At 39.1% G+C, this 21918-nt stretch overlaps 1 protein-coding gene across 16 annotated transcripts in view; it reads right to left on the bottom strand.

Annotated features, from left to right (window-relative positions):
• ATF7IP (activating transcription factor 7 interacting protein) overlaps positions 1-21482 on the bottom strand; it is a 93037-nt gene extending 71555 nt beyond the window's left edge. For 5 of the 16 annotated variants that reach the window (XM_085539142.1, XM_015861874.3, XM_085539161.1 and 2 more), the window contains exon 1: positions 21333-21482. Coding sequence is in view for 6 of the 16 variants with exons in the window: in XM_085539105.1 (XP_085395231.1) it covers positions 11927-11973 (47 nt within the window). In the remaining 10 variants the exon portion in view is untranslated. Of the gene's footprint in view, positions 1-2587; positions 3039-3070; positions 11862-11926; positions 20969-20992; positions 21115-21332 lie in introns of those variants that run through there. The other 11 variants (XM_085539105.1, XM_032444379.2, XM_032444378.2 and 8 more) reach the window with 5 other exon arrangements.
• Positions 21483-21918: the final 436 nt, after the last annotated feature.

Here is a 21918-nt window from a genome sequence, read left to right as displayed (position 1 = left end):
ATTCCTCAGAATTTCAGCCCCTCTACATTAGCTCCACGCTTGGGATTTTGGCTCTCCTTTTCTGGGAGGGAGAAGAGGGTGAAGAGGATATCTTTATGACCTTTATTTAGTTCCAGAATATAGTTTCTTGTTAAGCAGGTAGAAAAATTTACTATCAATACAGACTGATTTTGGATTTTGCTATACCACAGACTGTTTGAATAGGCCTCACTGGTGATTCATTTCACCATCTAAAAATTAATAGAACTTCACAGTACCAGTCACAGAATCATAGAATAGTTTGGGTTGGAAGGGACCCTTAAGACTATCTAGTTCCAGTTCCCCTGCTATAGGCAGGGACACCTCCCTCTAAACCAGGTTACTCAAGGCCCCTTCCGGCCTGGCCTTGAGTGCTTCCAGGAAGGTGGCATTCACAACCTCCCTGGGCAACCTGTTCCAGTGCCTCACCACTCTCACAGTAAAGAATTTCTTCCTAATACATAATTTAAATCTACCCTTTCCCAGTTCAAAACCATTTTCCCTTGTCCTGTTGCTACATGCCCTTATAAAAAGTCCCTCCCCCTCTTTCCTGTAAGAAAAGAATCCTCACGTGGATCATGCTTCCTCCAGAAACAATGTTGTCATTCTCCCACTGCCTTTTAGAAAGGCATTCAATTTACCTGATAAAAGTGTGGGTTTTTAAAAATTTTTTAATTTTTATTTTTTTTATTTTATTTTGCTGATGAGGGTTTTGCACCAGTGCATAACTGCATTATACATAGTGAACATTAATGCCAAGCAAATGTGCTCCAAAACAGTTTTTTTCCTCTTATTCTTCAGGTAAAATTTTATATCCATTAACACACTTCGGCCATAGTTTTGTTAATATTCTTTCACATTTACTGAATCCATCCAATTGGTATTAGCCTGAATACTTACTTATTCAGATTATCTTTCCTGAGTTCTTCCCCATCCCCTCCCCCACTCCCAGAAGCAAGCAGACTTTAGATCTGGGTGGAGTGACACCCCAGGTGTGAAATATTTTCTGCCAATTCTTTCCAAACCGCCTAGTGCAGATTACAAATACTTGTTGGTAGCTTTTGTTTAGAAAAGTCTATCACCAACTCTTTGGTATCATCCTTGTAAGGTCTAGATTAAGTACCTTAATCACCCACAAGATAACAGAACGTATCATCTCCCTTCTATCCAAAAAGCCAACCAAAAATATTTACTGCAATATTCTGCCTTTTCAATTTTGCTAGAAATTGTGTTATCATTGTCACCTACATGATACATACTCTGCCTCTTTGCTTTATTAATCACATTTTTCCTCTCAAATGATCTGTTTCCTATGTTTCTTTTTTTTTTATGTCCTACTCCATGCCATTTTTCTCTACTATTCTCACACTTACACTTTATGGGGGGAGGAGTGGAGAGAGGGGGATGAGACCAAAAGCAAGGCCCTTGAATTGTCTCTTTCACCTTGAAATGAAATCCAGACAGATTTTAACAGAACTTGCCCTTTATGGACAACCTCAATTATGGTTAACTATAATTTGGGAACTCAAGAAAATCCACCACTTTTTATTCCCCCCCCCCCCCCCCCCCCCCCAGTAAAAAAAAAAAAAAAAAAAAAAAAAAAAGCATTAAAGGTTTAAAATGAAATCAGACGCAAGGAAAAAAGTCATTTGGCACAAGTGGTTGATACACAGTGTTTGTTTTATGTTGTCATATCAAAACAGACATATACCTTTTCCTATCACCACTGAATTCTTCTCACTATCAGCCAGCTATAGCTCTTTTCTAGCACACATAGCTCTCTTGGCCTTAATTCCCAGTCAACTTCAGAACAGTTCTAGCAGTTCTGGTCTCTATCAGTGCCTCATTTCAAGTTCAGAAAGTCTGCCTGCCTACTTTGCCCCTTTTCACTCCCTTTAACTAATCACTTTTTTTTCCATCTGGACCACCCCACTCTCTACTGTCACTTCCATATCTTCCATCTTAAGCTGCCATCTACCTTCCAACAATCAACTCTTTCCATATTTTCTTTCGCCCTTTCACGCATCTCCAATATATCTACTTCACCTCAGAGATTTTCCAAATTGAGTTCGTTTCTTCTACCTTCTCCCCTTTCCTGTCTCCCATCCTGTCACTGTTTTAATTGTAGAATGGAAACAATGCAAATACATTTATGCAGAACTAGCACAACTGTTCGATACAGTATTTTCATGCACTGCATGCCTAACTATAGCACAGTACTATAAGAAATTAGGAGTACTGCCATTCAGTTAAAATTTGCTTCTTTAATGTGAACTTATCGTCTTCTTAGGTACCCTCTGAGGGGGCAGATCAGATAAATATAATATTTTGACCAGTTTGCTATTTACAAATACATCTTTCTAAAATTCACATAAGAACACATGTGAATGTGCATTTATACTGCAAGACAAACATCAGTTCAGCAACCTGTGTTTTGATCAGCTTTAACGCCTCAAAAAGATGATAATTAAATTACAATGAGTGGTTTAAGACCATGAAGCCAAAAATCCCTTCCCCTCTCCAACCCCCCCCCCCCCCAGCCACACAACAAACAGACAAAGAAACTCACATCACTGATACATTAATAGTATCACTAAAGTTGGAAAAGACTGCTAAGATTCAGTTCCTTCAATTCAACCTTAATTCTGCACCTTGTTCAGGGGTAGGCTCACAGTAGGGATATGGCACTCTGTGCATCAACTGGTGTCACTACGGAGACAGAACAGTAGTGGGACAGTATGGGTTGGAACCAAGCAAAAAACAGCAACATCCAACAGCAAAAAAGTACTTCCTAGAAATGTTATTATTTTTAAGTCTTCAGTTTAACTTATGCAAACATTTAACAATAATTCTTAGTTAACATTCTCCCTAATGACAGTGACCCAAAATTAACTACAGCAAGAACAACTGACTTCCAGGCATCATAGAAAAATTCCTGATATAAATGTAATAAAACTGGCATTTTGCCATCATGGGGGCTGGGCACCTAAGTGGAAAAATAGCTTCAAAGGCCTCTGAAACATTAATGCATAAAATCAGTAGCTTGTTTTACCTGTGGAGAACTTGGCACGTGCAAAATGAACTTCCTCCTCTGAATAAGCCACTGACATTTAGCTCATTTGCATAAGAAACAAGAGCTACAAGTAGACTTCCTGGTCAGCCATCTTGATACTAGGATCTTATTTTGTTTATATAGCAGCATGAGTATTATTTTCTATAAAGACTGAGATATGCTATTGTACCTCTCAGCTAGTAGCCTACATCCGCTTGTTAAAGCATGCTGGAACTGCCACTTATCCACACAAGTGAATCGAAGTGTCACTGCTGTTTAGTGAGCATGCCACAGCCTCCAAGTGAATTGTTGCAACTGCAAGTGTCCACAGCCGGAACTCTTTGTGCTGCCTTCTGCGCTGCCAACTATTAGCACTGCAGCAACTATGCGCAGTGAAGTACCTCCCACATAACTCACAGTAGTACCAACAAGCATAAATTTATTGTAGCTCAGCAGAAGACAGCATACTTAAAATAAAAAAGCAGGCAGAAAAAATCATCCATGTTTTCAGACATAAGCAATCTTAACTACACCTAGGTTTTCCTGCACGTCCTTTTCAAATTCATCAGCGTGGCTCTTCCTACTCAGAGACCAGAATGCTTCTGTAATCCATGCAAAGGCAAGTCCATGACATATGTTACTTGCTGCCGAGGCTGAGCCAGACTGCAGTTACAGCTAGCTGGCGCCAGTAAAAATTTACATAAAGGGGGCCTCATTTCAAGGCAAAATTGCAGCAGAATATTGCCAAGCAAAGCTCCCCACCCCTACACTCCTGAGACAACTACAGGTAGCTGTACATTCTAGAACCTATCTGCTTACTAATAATTCAGATCCTGTCAAAAGTATGGCTCCTACTGTTTATATAAATTCAAACTGACAATGGTCTCTGCAGAAGAAATGCCACCTTGAACACTGTATTGTTCAGAATAATTTTGGTAAGCATTAAGTAACACTGAATAAATGCTTACGCTCAATGCTCATACCATCAGCTATTATATAACTGATATTTCCAGCCTACCAATAATAAATATCAAAGTAGAGCAGCTCCATTTTTAACCTACTGGTGACAGGTAACATGTTCAGCCAGTTTGTTTAATTCACTATTTCCTTTTCTTCCCCCTCCCCTCTTCTGTCCTCATCACGTAGGGTTGTGCTGTGGGCTTTGTTATTTTTTTTCAGCTACCTAAAAGGATACAGCCACAGGTAAAGACAGCAGCTCAGATTTTAGCCCCACTCTGACTTCAAACAGTTAATTTTTTAATTCTTGCTTTTTTCTTCCAGTTGTCATCCAACAACCTATGCCACAGCCAAAGCCCTCTAATATTAACAAATAAATAATATTTTACAAATGCCCATTCTAATAGTCATTGTATTTTCATAGGGAAAAAAATAAACCAGATTTTGCTTACTGTTTAATCTGTTTATAAAAAGGGTGAATAGTTGTGCAGCACCTTTCCCCAACCCTCCCCCATTTGCAGCCCTATGAGAATCTCTTAGGATATGACAACAACTCAAGGCAAGTAAATATACTGCTTATTACGCTACATATAGGCATGGATTATTGAATCCTGGAACAAACTTAAATCCGCAATAATGTTGCGCTGCGCATCTTGCAGCACTGTTTTAGATATGGTGTTACACCATTTAGCAGAACACAGAAAGAGAGAAGTGATGGAGGCAGAGGCACTTGCCAATTCCAGTCAGGCAAAAGCACAGCCACCTCAGGACTGCAAAGCAGGCTTCTCTGATCCTGACCTCTTCTTGCTCTTTATACTATTTTTCTTTAAAATGTTAACAATATCGGGGCTATATATAGCTGGATTACTTTTAACGTCCCCTTTCCACTGTGAAAGCGCAATCTGCTGTAGGGCTGGTTCTAGGTTATTTAAGAATAGTAAAATTTACTTATCACACTGTCACAAAGATACCGATTTTGTGTCTGAAAATATTTAATAATGCAAATTATTTTCCAGTAGTCGTTACAATTCAAGCTCAGAAGTTGTATCTAAAAGCCTGAAGAGACTTACAAGGTAAAAACTGTAATTTTTCCAGAATGACTGTCACAGTAGAATGACAATCATTAACCATTTAAGTGATCTTATAGGACTTCATTATTTCGCATGCATCTTTTGATTTATGTTATTTTCTGATAGATGTATCTATGTTAGCATATTTAAGCACTAAGCAGAATACATTTTTCAGGGATGCTTTTATCGTTTAGAGAATGAGTCATCAGATGAATGTGCTCAGAACTGGAAAATAAAGGCCACCAATCTGCTTTTAAAAAATCACAAACAGAACCCTCCCCCTCACCTTTTGCATTCCTTACAAACAGCTGTTCCCCCATCTCTCACCCCAGCTCTACAGCTTTGTACATGAATACCAGCATAGCAGCACAGTTCTTAACACAGAAAGCGGTACTAGTTGAAACAAGAGCCATAACTCATTTTATTTCATAGCTCAAGGAAATCCAGGCCAGAGCTTGCAGCCAGCCCCGAGGATGAGCTCTCCAGCTGCTGTCTGGGGGAGGCACCACCCCCCTTCCAGAACATTCTCTGCAAAGTCAGCCACTCTCCCTTAGTTTTATGTTCCCTTCCACTCTTTGTTGCATGTCACAGCATGTACACAGCTAGTTATGACACCACTAGTTTTCAAATGCAGAATACTTTCCTGTAGGGGAGGAGTTGTCTGTTTAGTATTCAAAAACACATGAATTAAATTATGAAAAATAAGACAATTAATGAGAGAACCTACTAAGCCCCAGATCAGCTGCAGCAACATCTGTGCACTGCAGCCAAAGCAGACTTACCCATACTGAAAACTAGCAGCGATCATTTTAAATGCTTCCTAAAGGTGGTGGGTTTTTTGTTATTGTTTATTTTTATATGGGAGACTAACACGATAAACAAACAAATAAGCACCAGCATATTCCTTTCGACCATGAGTGGAATTACCAAAACCAAAGTCTGAAATGGCTGCCTTTATTTCCTACACTCAGAATAGTCAGTTAAAAAAGACAACCACACAAACAACAAAACACCCCACACAAAACAAAGCAACCACTGGAAAACTTTTGCTTCAAACATATACGCAATTTTCTAGTCTGTGATCAGAAATGACCTCAAAGAACAGATGTTACAGTCAAAAGTAATGAGGCCAGTTGCATTCAAAATAATTATTAGCTATATGGTTTCAATTGGTACACATGGTAGAAAATACCCTCAAATTTTAAATGTCACAGTTGATTTATCTCAGAACAGAAAGGTACAAAAAAAATAATTTGCATAAACATTTCATCAGCAGTTTGTTTCAGAAATAAGTCATGATGAAATCTGTCTTCAAGAGCTCAAAAGAAAAATAAAACATGGAAAAAAAACCCACCACCACAGAGAAAACCTCATGGCCCTGGGCGCCCTTAAAGCCATACAGCTCTAAACAACCCCTTCCCCTCTGTCGTGCCCCCTTTTTTCCAGGGCATGAAACATAGCAAATAATTAATGTAACAGCCACAAGCTCAGTAGCTCCCAGTTACGAAAATATGATTGCTCCCATGGCTGGAGTGCTGCAATGGATGGCTGTAAGCTCTTCAGAAGTGACAGGAAAGGTGTGTGGTGGCATGGCTCTCTATGTTAGTGCTTGAGGCTGGGAATGGTAAGTTAGAGTCTCTATGGTTAAGGATCAAGGGAAGAGCCAACAAAGCAGACATCCTGATGGAGGCCTGTTACAGATCGCCTAACCAGGATGAAGATACAGATGAGGCATTCTGCAAGCAGCTGGAAGAAGCTGTGTGATAACCTGCCTCTGTTCTCCTGGAGGATATCAACTCCCCTGATATGTGTTGGAAATACAATGCTACATAGAACCTGCTTAACTAAATTGATCTCCTGTGATTTACCTGCTTGGTGGATGAGGGAAAGGCAGTTGATGTAGTCTACCCAGACTTCAGCAAAGCTGCAGACACTGTTTCCCAGAGACATGGCTTGGACAGGTACCCTCTTTGCTGGGTAAAGAACTGGCTGGCTGGCTGGGCCCAGCAAGTGGTAATAAATGGATTTAAATGTAGCTAATGATTGATCATGAGCGGTTTTCCCCAGGCATCCGTACTGGGGCCCACCCCATTCCGTATCTTCATTGATGACCTGATGAGGGCACTGAGTGCACCCTCAGTAAGTTTGCAGATGACACCAAGTTGGAAGGGAGTGCTGGTCTGCCTGAAGGTAGGAAGGCCCCAGTGAAGGGATATGGACAGGCTGGATATCTGGGCTGAGGCCAATGGGATGAAGTTCAACAGGACAAAGTCCTGAGTCTTTGGCCACAAGAACACCAGGCAACACTACAGACCTGGGGCAGGGAGACCTGGGAGTATTGGTCAGCGCTTGGCTGAACATGAGCCAGCAGTGTGCCCAGGTGGCCAAGAAGGCCAATGGCATTCTGGCTTGTATCAGAAACAGCACTGCCAGCAGGAGCAGGGAAGTGACTGTCCCACTGTACTCGACATTGGTGAAGCAACACTTTGAATGCTGGGTTCAGTTCCGGGCTCCTCACTACCATAAGGACATGAAGGCCCTGTAGCAAGTCCAGAGAAGGGCAAGAAGGATTCCAGAGCATAAGACTTAGGAGGAGAGGCTGAGAGATCTGGGATTGTTCAGTCTGGAGGAGGGTCAGGGTGACATTACTGCTCTCAACTACCTGAAGGGAGGAACAGTGAGGTGGGAGTCAGTCTCTTTTCTCATATAACTAGTGATACAACCACAGGGAATGACCTCAAATTGCGCCAGGGGAGATTCAGGTTGTATGTTAGGAAATGCTTCTCTGAGAAAATGGTCATGCACTGGAACGGGCTGCCAAGAGACGTGGTGGAGTCACTGTAACTGGTGGTATTCAAGAAACATTAAGATTTTGTACAGAGGGGTATGGTTTAAGTGGGAATGGTTTAGATTGGTGATAGATGGACAGCTGGACTGGATGATCTTAGAGGGCTTTTCCAACTTTGGTCATTCTATGATTCTACAATTCTAGGAAAGACAGAACAAATGCTTCTTGTATCTGCTCTTTACTATAGAAAAGGAGATGCAAGAAAGCACTCAAAACAAGTAAGCTTAGATAGCACCACAGAAAAAAAGTTGCGCTCCATTTCTTTTAGAGAGGCAAAATGCTGATTGACTCCTTACCAAATACACATACACACACACACACACACACACTTGTATCTATGTTTATGTTAATGTTTTGGTCATTTGAAAGTGACATAATGAATTTATTTAGTGAACAAATACTGAAAATAAATAAATAAATAAATGGACATAAACCTACAAATCAAGAAAACACAGGAAAAAAATATTAACTTGCTTTACTGGTAACTCCTTTGAGAATATCATATTCTTGATAAAACCTTTGTAAAGTTTGCAGCTAAGGAAAAAAAATGTAACTGTTTAAAAAAAATTGCAATTTGATTAAATATTCAAGATTCAAACCAGTTTTAAGTGCTTCATAACCATTTAATTTTACTATTCCCAATCAAATCAGCTGCTTGATAATTATTTGCATGGATTAAAGAGTATTGAGCAATCCACTCCAGTTTGTTTTGAATCCTGCCTGAAATTGCTTGCTCCCAATGAATCTTCTGAAATAGAAGATGCAGCTGTGCAAATTGAGACAATTCTTAGTTTTAAAAGGAACATAAAAATAATCAAGCCATGCTAGAATGTTTCTAGTCATTTACAATTTAGTAATGAACAAATATAATGAGCACTTCAATGAAGAACAAGCAAAAAGTAGAGGAGCTCTTTTAAATGCACCTTTCAAAAAGAAAGAAAAAAATAAGAATCTATTGACTCCCTCAGAGTGAATTATTGTTGGGTATTTTTCTCTTAGAAATTCACACAGACACAGTACTGTGAACCCATTAGAGACCTCTTTGCTTCTGGAGGCCTACCCTTCAAGCTTACCTATCAGCAGTACAAAACTAATCATTCCAGAATGCAGCAGCTCTCAGAAGTGAAGAAAATGCAAACAAGAACACAGAGCCCAGTCTGACAATGCATTAATATCACATTAAGAATGAAGTTGAAGTTGATAATTCATTATACACAACTACTTTTAATTCAAGTAATGCACATCTAATTTATGTATTTAATAAAAGCATCTGTTTGCATCCATTAGAGTGCCGTGCTTCCATTTAGGTAATCAATGTATTTCAACTATGAAAGAACAAATAAAAATACTGAAAATGTGGGAGGAAGGGAAAAAGAGTAATCTTTTCAGCTACCAGTATTACTGTCTACTCAAAACATCTGAAAACAGAAGTTCCATGTTAACATTGATTTCAGGACCTAACATATTGCATGCATTCCAATGTCCATTTCACTGAAGGAAAAAAACCCAACCCACCCAACTACAAAACACTCCATAGCTCCCTTCTGAACCAGTTATTTCCTACAGCAACTCCAAAAATGATAACACTTTTTAATGTCCTGCTATAAAGTAAACCAAAGATCAAAGGAATTGGCAAACACTGTGGAGACAAGGTGTTCCTCTAAACCCTGGTAATCTCTGTCCATTTTGCTTTGTTTGTAAAATGGAAGTTAACTTACTTAACTGACATAAAGCTTTGGTTTTCAAACACCAAAAAAATTTTAAAAAATAAAATAAAAAAATAAAGGCACAAAAAGAACTGCATGAGAGAGCTGATGTGAATATACACTGCTGTACCAAAGCCTAACACATGTTAAAAACCAATCCTTACAACAAAAGTCCAAAAAAAGACGCCACCTTCCCTTTTTGTGTTCCTCTGAAAGAGGGGTTAACAAAACAGCAGAAAACAGAGTCAATATTTCTTGACAATTTTCACATATACATGCAATAAAGCATGTTTGAGACAAAATATCCTTTTCAGTGTTTACAAAGTAGCAATTCAGTTATCATAAAGAATGGATTCCTTCTTTTTGTTTCAAAGAATGAGTTATTAACATCTGGAATTAACTGGAAACAATTAACAGCTAAAACTACACAAACAGAAACCTCAGCAATCTTTTGTAAGATGGGGTCAGGATGACATGAGTCATTATCTTACAGGAAATCAGAGACTCTCTGGGAGATGGGAAGATGGAAGTCTTGTTACACTACTAGCATGCATTTATTATAAATAAGGCACATTTTAGCTAGATTTAAATAGGCCTTACTGACCAAATTCTCAAGACATTCCGACATGCCCAAATTATTTCTGTGTCTTTAACTACCTTATCCAATCAAGAAAGGCCACTATAAACATTTAAGTCAAGAATGACCGAAAAGAATTGTATGAGTAATAAAAACAAGTAATAGGACTACCTGTCAGCTTCAACTGCAATCACACGTAGGTGTTATTGCTATCACTTACCTGTTATTCTAAAGCAGGAATCTCTTACAGGAACTAGATTTACGAAGTTTACAGTTAGTTGAAGTCAAGAATCAATCCACCCTTAAATTCCTGTGTTTTAGTGATTTTTGTGAAAAAAATCACTTTCTGTTCTTGTATTAGATACAAAGGTAAGCATGCAGCAATGTCTCCTGAGAACCCGACATGCACCATTTGCTCAAAATACTTCATTATTTTCAAAATGGTACATTGCCAATAACATTAGAAGATCATTTATGTAAACGGATATTTCAGAACTAATTTAACCACAAAGTACTTTGTAACAAGACATGTAAAAAGAAACAAACAAACAAAAAAACATGAATCAACATGCAAAAATATTGAAGGAATAAACTTTTTTAAGCATTTAATATGGACTTTCACAATTTTTGCATTAAGTTCACCTTCAGACAAGAAAAATACTATGTAGTCACTCATAAATACTGATGAATTACTCAGCTCTTCTGCTACTTCTGAGATCTCTCATGAGAACTTCAAGTAACTTCCTATTTAATTACTACAAAATTAACTGACATATAGCTTAAGACCCCATGAAAACCTTAATTAGGTAATTTAGTCCGATGCAAACAAGATAATAAATTACTAATGTGGAAAAGTATCTCCTTTCTCTTACTCTTTCAATCTGAACACTGCTTTTCTCCTGTTTTCATGGTCTTGGACACCAACACTTATCACCTACATTTAATTGAGTTTCAGCATGACAGATACCCAGGCGACCTTCAATGAGTAACATGCAGAAAACACCCAGGTCATAAGAAGCCACTGGAACACTGAAACTCAGATTTCATATAAGAAAAGAACAATTTACTCTATATCTTTCACTTTATTATTTGTAGCAGTTCTGCAAGATTTATACAGCTCTTATTCTTGACTAATAACTAACTGTTACCTGCAAAATAGTTAATATTTACATAATTATTGCTATTCCAATGTGTTTATGCAGGTTTTGAAATTTTAATTTAACATTGGAAAAAATTAACTTGTTGAAAATACAGTATCAAATGTAAATGTAGCTACTTGATAAAGAGTTTATTTTATAAAATAAATATAATAAGTATAAAATATAAAATAAATATAAGATGAAAATATAAAACGTGGCAAGATTTTGAAAAATGAGTAGCATGAAGTAAGAGCTCTTTCTGGCCTGGTAAGGAAGCGAACCACAATTAAATCACTTGTTAAGCAAGATATATGTGTGACCTTTGACCTCTTCAACCCCACCCCATCTACCCTGTAACTGAGAAAAGATAAGAGATCTATGAACTAATTCAATGAGAGGGGTAAAGCAACAACATGACAACCACCCTCCTACTGACAAGGAAAAAAGAAAGAAAAAAAAAGAAAAAAAAAAAAAATCACACTTTTCCAGGTTAAAATTCCAAATTTCATTCAGCCAAAATGATAGAATTGCTTCTCAGCAAAGCAGAACTGGCGCTTACCTCCAAGGTCCGAAGCATGTGATGCCATCAGCTCTGCTCATTTGCATACAATCAAGCTAAACTGCTGCAATGAACACTTTGTCAGCCATTTTGAAACTGCACTGTCTGAGCTGCACTGAAAATGTGATTAAGATGGCTGCGATGTGCACTCAAGACCAGCCATTCAGTGACAACTCAGCAGTGGATAAAGCTTTTACACAGCAGAGCACCTCCCTCTTCACTACACTGCAACAAACTGCACAGGCAGAGGGGGGCCAGATAAAAGGTTTCTTAGGCAGAAAATGGTTAATGCATGGCTGCAACATTACCAGTGGTGTTCTGAGTAGCTGCAAAAAGAAAGCAAAAATAAACAAAGACCCGCTGGATGTTGAAAGACACAGCATTGCTAGGTCTGCAATCCAGAATTTGTATCACATACTCCAAATTCTCCCTTACTCCGGGCAGTTCAGAATCCATGTCACACATTAACAGCCATAGACAGAGCCAAATCATGGCTAGACCTGACAAGTATTAGGGATTAATTTTGAAGATCAGCCTTTTTTTTTTCTCTTATAAAAACAAACAAACAAAAGTATCTGTACCTTTTTACAGTAGTGGCTCTTTTGAAACATTAGTTAATCAATAAAACAGCTTTAGTTGGGGGGTGGGGAAAAATGAAGGTAGAAATGAGGAAGCTGCTAACAAAACAAACAAAGAAAAACACCAAACCACAAGTCAGGAACACCAAAGAACTTCAGTAAAGCCCAGAATTCACATACTTAAGTCTTACATAATGTATTGCATCACTGTTACAGATTTTTTTTTTTTCCTTCCAGAACCATCTAGAATCCTTTCAGTAATTTTGTTCATGCTGCTATTGTTTTGGTTTTTAAGTTTGCTCCTGGAGATCAAGCAGATTTGGAAATTCAGGGGAGGGAGAAGCGGTGAAGTGAGGGAGGGGTTACAGGCAGGGGAACGTTAGACAAATACACAGCTTTCACATAAGTAGAATAGGACACAAGTTCCCCGTTAAGATCTGTTCATTAGCACCAATAATAACCGGGGCTGTTTAGTCTGGGGAAAACAAGGTTGAGAGGAGACCTTATTGCTCCCTTCCAATATCTGAAAGGTGCTTACAGTGAGAGCAGGGTTGGTCTCCTCTCACTGGTGACAGGATGAGGGGAAATGGCCTCAAGTTGTGCCAAGGTAAGTTTAGATTACCGAAAGTGTTGTTAAGCACTGCAATGGGCTCCCCAGGGAGGTGGCTGTCACCATCCCTGGATGTGTTTAAAAACTGTTTGGGTGTGGTGCTCAGGGAGACGATTTAGTGGAGGGTTGTTAGTTCGGGTAGTATGGTTAGGTCATGGATGGACTCTATGATCTTTAAGAATCGCTCAGACTGGAAAAGACCAATGATTCTATGATCTGCTCTCATCCAAGCAATAGTGCACGAGATCTGGAAGGAGCACTGCCATATCTGCATTGCTTCATCATGTAACTCGTCTAGAAAATCCAAACACAGCTATTTTTAAATAACTGCAAGAACAGACAGAGCTATTTTGAAAGAAATTAGCACTGAATTATTCCTAACCTTTACCAAAGAAGCAGAACATGCCCTCCATCCATTCTTGTATGAAAATATCTAAACTTACGTAACAGCACATATCTGTCGCCAGTTGTAGTTGGTTATTTCAGGACTGATTATTTCTGTCAGCAGAGATGTTTGGTGTACTCATCAACACTAGTACTGGAAATTTAAAATGTTTAAATGCACTACTCGCCTAATACAAGAACAAGGCAAAAAGCAGTCTGCAAAACAAGGGAAAGAACAGTCATACACGTGTAATCAACAACTACGTAAATTATTATAGTCCAAAGCATTAAACAAAGCACGCTTGAAGTTCAAATGCCCAAAAGACAAGTCTCGTAGGCAAATATTTGAAGAGTAAATAATTATTTCAGTATATGTGAGATGTTTGAAGATTACCCACTACACCAAAGCTTTTCTTTGTGAAGATCTATTACATCGAAGTAACTTTGCGACTAATTCAAAAGAAATGTATTTGAATAACCACATATAACTCCATGTTGCCTAAAATTAAGCTTCACATATAAAATACCTCAAGCTTACAGGGAATTACAGTAGCTTGCAACATCCTTTAACTCAAATTTGCTATTCCATCTGTACGTAAGCATTCATTTTTATTTCTATAGTAACAATATTTTAAATGGAAATCTGTATTTACCTCACCTACAAAAACACTACATCAAAACTTGAAATCTGATCTGCAGTCCTAGATGTTGAATGTAAACCTGAAATGTTTCCATCTGGAACCCAAGAACTGCACTTGTACAATATCGCATTCTCTAGCATTTGGTCTTAGAGCTCTGCAGATGAAAACTCTGTAAGTTAAATAGGTTTGAATGGGCATAATGACTTGGTTTAAATAAAACTAATAATGAAAAATAAGAGATCACTTCTAGTGACCCAGACAGAATAGAAACAATACCACACTCTGTCTGCAGCAGTAAGTCACCTAATCACAAAGCTTCATGAACACAGGGGGGATGACGTGTTAATACAGACACCTAGTCTCAAAAAAATCCATCTGAGTGCTAAGAAACCATAGGAGCATACTCAGACTTTACTTCCAATTGCACAACTGTGTTAATAATTTAAAATTAATTAAATATCAACATAAAACCAGATGCTTAATTGAACACAGAATTGGAATTCAAATAACGCATCTGCAAATACTTTGGTCCATAAACCATTAAAGTGAACCCATAATAATGTTGAACTACTGTATTAGCATGGCAATGCAATTTTTTCATTGCTACCTTGGTTAGCATGTATTTGGATCCTCCAAAATTCAGAAGCAAATAAATAAAAGCAAGCACTTTCAGAAGTATTCAAAATTGAATTTAAACTTGACTAACCTCATATGCCTAGATTTTGCTTACATACAAAACCAAACTTCCCAATAACCTTAACTCTGCCCTCTCACAGCTGGCTCACTGTGGTACAATTTTGGTTTCTAGCCTAAGGAATCCAGAGGAGGCAGAATTTTCAATTTATCCCTTTTTTTTTTTTTTTTTTTTTTCCCCCCCTCTCCAGGGTTTTAAGTCACTTCACACTGCAGCATCAGTAAAAAACAACCAAAGCATATATCATTATTTTTTGCTTGTTGTACATTTAAAGATCGGTCTATTGTGTATCATCTCCAGTTGTGTGATCAAAAGACTCAGTTCTCACCTACTCCCTTCTTTTGAGCAGTATGTTTAGTAAAATTAAGTAAACAAAGCAATTATTGATGAAATCATGAGTACATACTAACGTTTGTATAAATTTGATTTAAAGTTTCAATAGATCACTTACAAAAAACATCCTTTATTCCTATACTCACGTGGGACATTAGCCTAACTTGAAGAAACAACTCACTTATAGGACTGCAAGAACTTGTTAGATTAAAGTGAGCTAGAATATCATTACGTTAGGTAAAATCTGAGCTATGAGGGAAGTGGGGATAAGCCCACGATGAGCCTCAGACAACGAACACTGTAATCAAGGGAAGTCAAAGTTATGAGCTGTTCCTACAAGTTCAGGTTAGAGACAATCATGGAAAGATCTATCTGTCACACCAGGAGTCTTATTTAATTTTTTTTAATTGAACATTTTCTTACAGAATAGCGAGATTGAAACTAATGCACACGACAAGGTGACAAAACCTTACAAATATACAGATTATTTTAACAGCTAGATTAAATACCTGCATCCATATACTATTTAAGTATGTGCATTAAAATTATTTCCAGAAACTGGATCCAGAAAAATATTTTTTCTGTACGTAAAATCTGTAGATTACACATTCCAAATACACTGCATTATATCACCTAAGTGTCTTAATGAGAAAACTACTTAAAATTATTTTGCAGACAGCCATCTAATTCAATAATTTCTTCCAGGAACAAACATCAAAATTAAGGTCTTCTAAGAGCTGATAACTCAGAAATACAGTTTTTACTCATATGCAATATGCACAGCTCAAAATCAAACATCTTAAATCTAGCCACCATGTTCTTTATTTTTCATTTGTTTTTTAAGTTACTTCTAAATCACAAAGGAACATAAAGGGCTTTTATACAAACACACAATGTTTCAAAATTGCTCTGGAGTGACGTAATGGAAGCTAACATACCTGACCCTCAGTTGTTTGTATTTAATACTACATGGTTACTAATACACCTTCAGCTACAACACCAGGGAACCATTACTGAAAAAAAAATGTGGAATAGGAGAGAGATACTTGCTGTTGAATACATTGACAATTGTAAAAGTATACATCAGTGGTTCCGGAGTAGGCAATGAGCTAGGAACAACAAAACTACATTTCCTGCAGATTTATGAACAGCCTTGTCACCTTGTGTCAGCAACCCCAGGTTATCACTGGGGCTATACCACACCACGCAACCTGAAACCGTACACTAACGTGATGGCCTCATACTGCTCTGACTGACATTCCTACAGTCCAGACTGACCAGCTAGCAGCCCCACCAAAACAATGCAGTACTGTGAGGTTCTCCATGTTCCCTCTCCTCTCAGGGGAGAACAACAGCCTCTCCAAAGCCCTGCTGCCTATTTGCACAGCATTTTCAGGAATTGTCTTTGAGACTCTCTGAGTCTTTCACAATTTTTTGAGAACAGATCAACTGATAGACAATGATCATGTAAACCAGAACTACCATAGTAGAAGTGCACAGGATTCTGAACTTTGAGAGGCTGTAACGCAACCAAAATACTTTCTGTCATGCACTGCCTGCTATTTTATACTTAAAATTAAAGGTTTTAACATCTTGTTCTTATTAGTGGCATATCACAAGTATCATTTAACAACCTTATTTGACGTTCCTTATGCACTTTGAAAAACTTTGTGGAACATTTATTTTTCACTAACATTCTGTTTTTTAATTGTGTCAAACATGACCTCAAATTAAAACAACAGCAACAAAAAAAGCCACATAAAGCTCAAACGTAGTTGCAATTCTACTGTTCATGGATGTCACAGTTTTACTCTATGTACACAAACGAAACAAAACAATTTAACAGAAATTAAAAAACAACATTAACTAACGCCAGAATATGCAACTGAAGTAAAAACGAAACTAGATTTATATTTCTGAGTCACAATATCATTGTTTGTACCTGGAAAAGAAACAGAATACATTGGTCTAGTTCTATCCATACCAATCTAAAAGAAATTCATGTACTCTGAAGATACAGTTTCTGTATCAGGACTTTATTATCTCTGAAATTGATCACACTCAAGTTTTAAATTCTGATCTGCAAAACAAAATGAGCTTGAATACCTAAATACCTCCAAAGACTGAAACATCCCCCACAAAGTCAAGGATTTCTTGACTCCTGTTGCTTCAGAAATGGATGGAGAGGGGAAAAAACAAACAAACAAACAAAATGCAAACGAGTAAGAAAAGCAAAACACCTACGCATATTGTTATCACAACATGAAAAATCTCTAAACGAAAACGAAGACTTTTTCGAGTTGCAGAAAATTTTACCATTGAAAAGGTACACAAATCTCTAAGGTTGGCTAAAATTGTCACAACAGAGAAACCTAAAACTAAACCACTACAGTTACCTCCCCTTGGGATCAGCCACCAGGCTGTAACAACCAAAACAAGACAGAACTGCAGAAATTGAAAATACAATATATTATGCAATTCTCTTCTAAACTTTATTTAGAGATGAGACACCCCAGAACTGTCCAGTTTAACACAAACTAGTTGCACACAGAGATACGTTTTCTTCTAAAGCAATCTCTGCGTCTTAACAAGCTGTCAGAAAAGAAATAAATCAGGATTTAAAAAAATAATAATAAAAAAAACAACGAAAAACATCCCACATTCTATCTGAAAACCAAATGGAGAGTGAAGTAAGTCACTGCAGCTTCAAATGTTGCTTTTTCAGGGAAAACAGGACAGCATTTTTTTTTTCCCCACATACCACAGGACACAGCGAGATAAGAATAAATAAAACTCCTGACTTACAACTGTGAAAGTGCCATTTGTATTGACCAGTTTTTAACTGCTGTATACGTGTCTCTCACAGTGATATGACATACAGAAGTCAACAGCACAGCCACAGTTGTAACCAAGAAACACTATTTAAAAGCAAAACATTATATAAAAATGTATTGGAAAAACAAAAATAAAAATCACAAACCTTCATCATTTTATGATCTACAACTCATTGTCCTTATCTAATATTACTTCGAAAAATTGTAACTGACATCTGTATCACTAAAGTAAGTTCCCAAATACGCTCACAATACAGACATGTAACATTGCAGACAAATACTAAGCGGAGATCAAATGACAAAAATGCATTCCCACAGACTACCAAATAATAACATATTAATCAAGTGTATTTTAGCTTTACTGCCTACATTCCATAAATAACTGAGATTTCTGGCAGAGTTAAAATTCCTGTCAGTAATCACAGGTATGCCTAATTAATATTTTTACTATTAAAAAAAATCTAGATTTAAGAAAATTTATGTTGTCTTATTTTGGAAGGAAAATATAACATCTGGTTTAGTCATCTACTACTTTTCAGCCTAAACAGGCCTTCTACATTATGGTAAAAAGCACATCTCCCAAAAATCAGTCAAGCACAGTTAGTTTTTATTCTAGTTAATAATAAGAAAATAATTACTAAAACAAGGTTTTAAAAGTTGCTTATTATTTTTAACTGTTAGCTTCATGTCCTGCAAAAAGAACATTTTAAATTATTTTTATTTCTATGTTGTTCAGGCTTTTGGCTAGCAAGATCACCTTCCCCAATCGAGGGGTAAAGCGTTTGCCTGTATGAGACCACGCTGCCAGTCCTTGCATCCCAAATTCTGGAAGCATAATCAGAAGACCTTCTATAGGAAAAAAAAAAAAACCAGCAACCCACAAAACATCATACAACAACTGATGCTGAGGTTCTGCATGTGTGAGAAGGAGTCAGCGAACACAAAATGTGGAACATATGCATGTCTACTGGGATTAGGATCTTACTGAACAGATTTTGTAACGGATGGGAAATAAGATTTATAAGGTCCCTAAAACAGCATCAGAATGACTGTTTTAGTTGATCTATGTAATACTGTATCCTACTATGAATCAATTCTGTTAAGTATGATGAGTTTCAAGTCCCCACAACAGCCAAGATAATCTTGTCAAATTAATTCATGCAGCAAAATACAGAACTGTGCCACATTATCATGAGAACATCAGTTTAGCACTGCTTCACTTGGTGGCAAGGTTGCAACTGATAAAAAAGCTTTAGCTCTGAGAATGCAGTAAGACTACTAAGCTACAAATAGAATAATGAGAACATGAAGATCAGGATTCTTTGAAAAGAACACACGATGAGTAGTTAATTATAAACAGTAACAAAAAGATTCTCTATATTTATTCAGTTATTAATTACAAAAGTCTAGCTATCCAGAATGAAAAACAACATTTTTTTCTGCATTATATGTGCATAAGAACTTGATTTGGTATTCGTCAAGTACATAGAATAGTAATAAAATCACCAAATATGAGGAATAAATAGCGGGCTTAATTGCCATTATTCATGAATTGTATAAGTCCCCACATAACCATTAGGGAATTTATTTTATGCTACTTCAGGCAACCACTACTAGTCCCAATTCAGTGGTCTAAAAAGTGAGAAACTACCTACCCATGACCACACAGCAAACAGTAGCATTCTCTGTGCATTTCCCCCTAATTCACCTAAAGAATTCTTAATGTTCATAGCAATACTCTCCTTCATAACTTCTCCTGGCACTGCAGGAAACAGTAACTAATCAGAAGATCATACATGTTTTTTACTTTCATGTAAACTCACCCGTATAGAAAGTTCATATATGAATTTTTCAATTTCAGACTTAGATACTAACCATGCTTTTCAGAGCTCATACAAAATTAGTAATGGTAATAAGTGTAACTAGGAAAAAAGAAGTATACTAGATGATGTCCTAAAATATATTCAAACTTGTAAGTGAAAGCCAAACAGTGTGCTAGTACAGTATTCTGATCTTACAGATGCAAATCCCAATGATTCTTTTTTGGTAATGATCTTATATACTTGCCTGGTCTGGGACATGCATCAAACAAGAGTGTGCTATTAAGCCCTGCTATGCAGAAACCTTGTTTGGTAAGACAGCCAGACGTACAAAGCGTTATTTGTCTGTGATTGCGCAAGAGCTGCCATTTTAATCTCAATGCTTATTGCCAAAAACATTTGAGCTGGGCAGTGCCCATCTCTTCCCCTAACAATTCCACCTAATTTTTTCATCCAAAACCCCTATTTGTGATAATGGTCGCACTGTCATTACAACATCTAGAGTTATTACAACATCAATGTTAGGTAACAGAACATTGTCATGCAGACATTTCCACTGATAGCTGTCAAAAATTTAAGAGATCAAGAATGCTTCACCTTTGACAGGCCCTCATGTCACATCAAAATTAGAACGTAGCGCTCAACTATCAATTTGATTTCAATATTTTTGTTTCTAAAGAACATTACAAGTATGCACGCGCCTCCTCTCTAAGAATACCCTACTGATGCATCCCTTGTTACATTTGACGCATGCCTCTGTGTCAGCCTCACATGCCAACAGGCCATTAAGGCACAACCAGGCCTTTTCTTCCTTCTGCTTAGCGCATAAGCCCACAAGCTTCAGGAACTTCCATCTTAAGTCCCACCAGCATGTTACTGCACAGAAATCACAAGCATTTTTCTCCTTGCTGTCCCCATAACCCCCGCAGAACAGCACTCAGGCCCAGCACTCGCCACACTTCATATGAAATCCATGAGCAGCAGGCAGCACCACACAGGCAGTTCATCCCAGCCCCTACAGCACGCAGCAGTGCGCTCGAGGCGCACGGTGCGCCCACACCTCACCTCAGCCTTCGACGGTCACACAAACACCCGCCTGGCGCTGCAGGGCACCCTGCGCCTTCAGGACCCTGCACAGCGCCTACGTGCCCCCTGCGCCACACCACACCTACCTGTCAGCCGCAGCTGCTGCCGTACGGGGTCCTCTACGCGTCAGGGAGGAAGACGAGCACGTCCCCACGCCACGCTCCCCACCTGCTGCCACCTCTGGGCGAAAACGGCACCGCGCATGCGCGCCGCCGCCTGCACTGGAGCCGAGTCACGTGCTCCCATGCAGCGTGTGCGTAGCTGCGCTGCTGTGTGTGCGGCGCTGCGCGTGTGCAAAGCTGCAGCCCCGGAGCATGCGCACTGCCGCCGCCACCGCCGCCGCGCAGGGCAGCGTTCCACATAGAACGCAGCCGCTGCCCGGCAGCCGCGGAACGCCGCCCGCCGCTGTTCGCGATCCCGCAGTACCTGACCCGCCGTGCCCGCGCAGCTCTCGCCTCAGCGCCCGACAACCGCCGCCGCTCCCGCCTCCTCCGCGCTGCCGCCGTAGATTCAAACTCGGAACCCGCTCCCGGCACCCAGCGCCGCCTCCTCCCCTGCACGCGCCGGCCGTTATGCAAATCGCCCTCGTGTCCCCTCCCCTCTCGCGGTTGGCCCCGCCCCTTCAGAGGCCGGCAGTGGGGCTGCCCCGGAGCCGGCCAATCCCGGGGCTGCTCTTCCTCGCCGCATGCAAATGAGCCTCCGATATATTTAAATGAGCGAGTGGCTCCGCCCCCTGGGTAGTGGCGGGCGGTTGTTCGCCGTCGCGCTCTGGAACGCGGGGCGCCCTGCAGCCGTTGCCGCCAGAGGGCGGTGTGGTGAAGCGGAGGGCAATGGGCGCGGCAATGGGCTCACCTTTCCTCCCTTTTCTCATTTCCCCTTCTCCTGCCCTCTCTCTCCTTCGTCCTTCTCTTGGCTTCCTGCCCCGACAGCCATGAGCTGTACAGTGCTGGAGGCTACAGCTCATCTGTCTCTCAAGGCACGCCTCAGTTCTGGCAGAAAAAATGGTGGCTAT

The sequence above is a fragment of the Coturnix japonica genome, chromosome 1 (genome assembly GCF_054131305.1).
Source record: "Coturnix japonica strain WE chromosome 1, WE-NBRP24, whole genome shotgun sequence".
NCBI classification, from domain to species: domain Eukaryota; kingdom Metazoa; phylum Chordata; class Aves; order Galliformes; family Phasianidae; genus Coturnix; species Coturnix japonica.
Note: the sequence above shows the minus strand (reverse complement) of the source record. Positions and strands in the feature narration are given on the sequence as shown.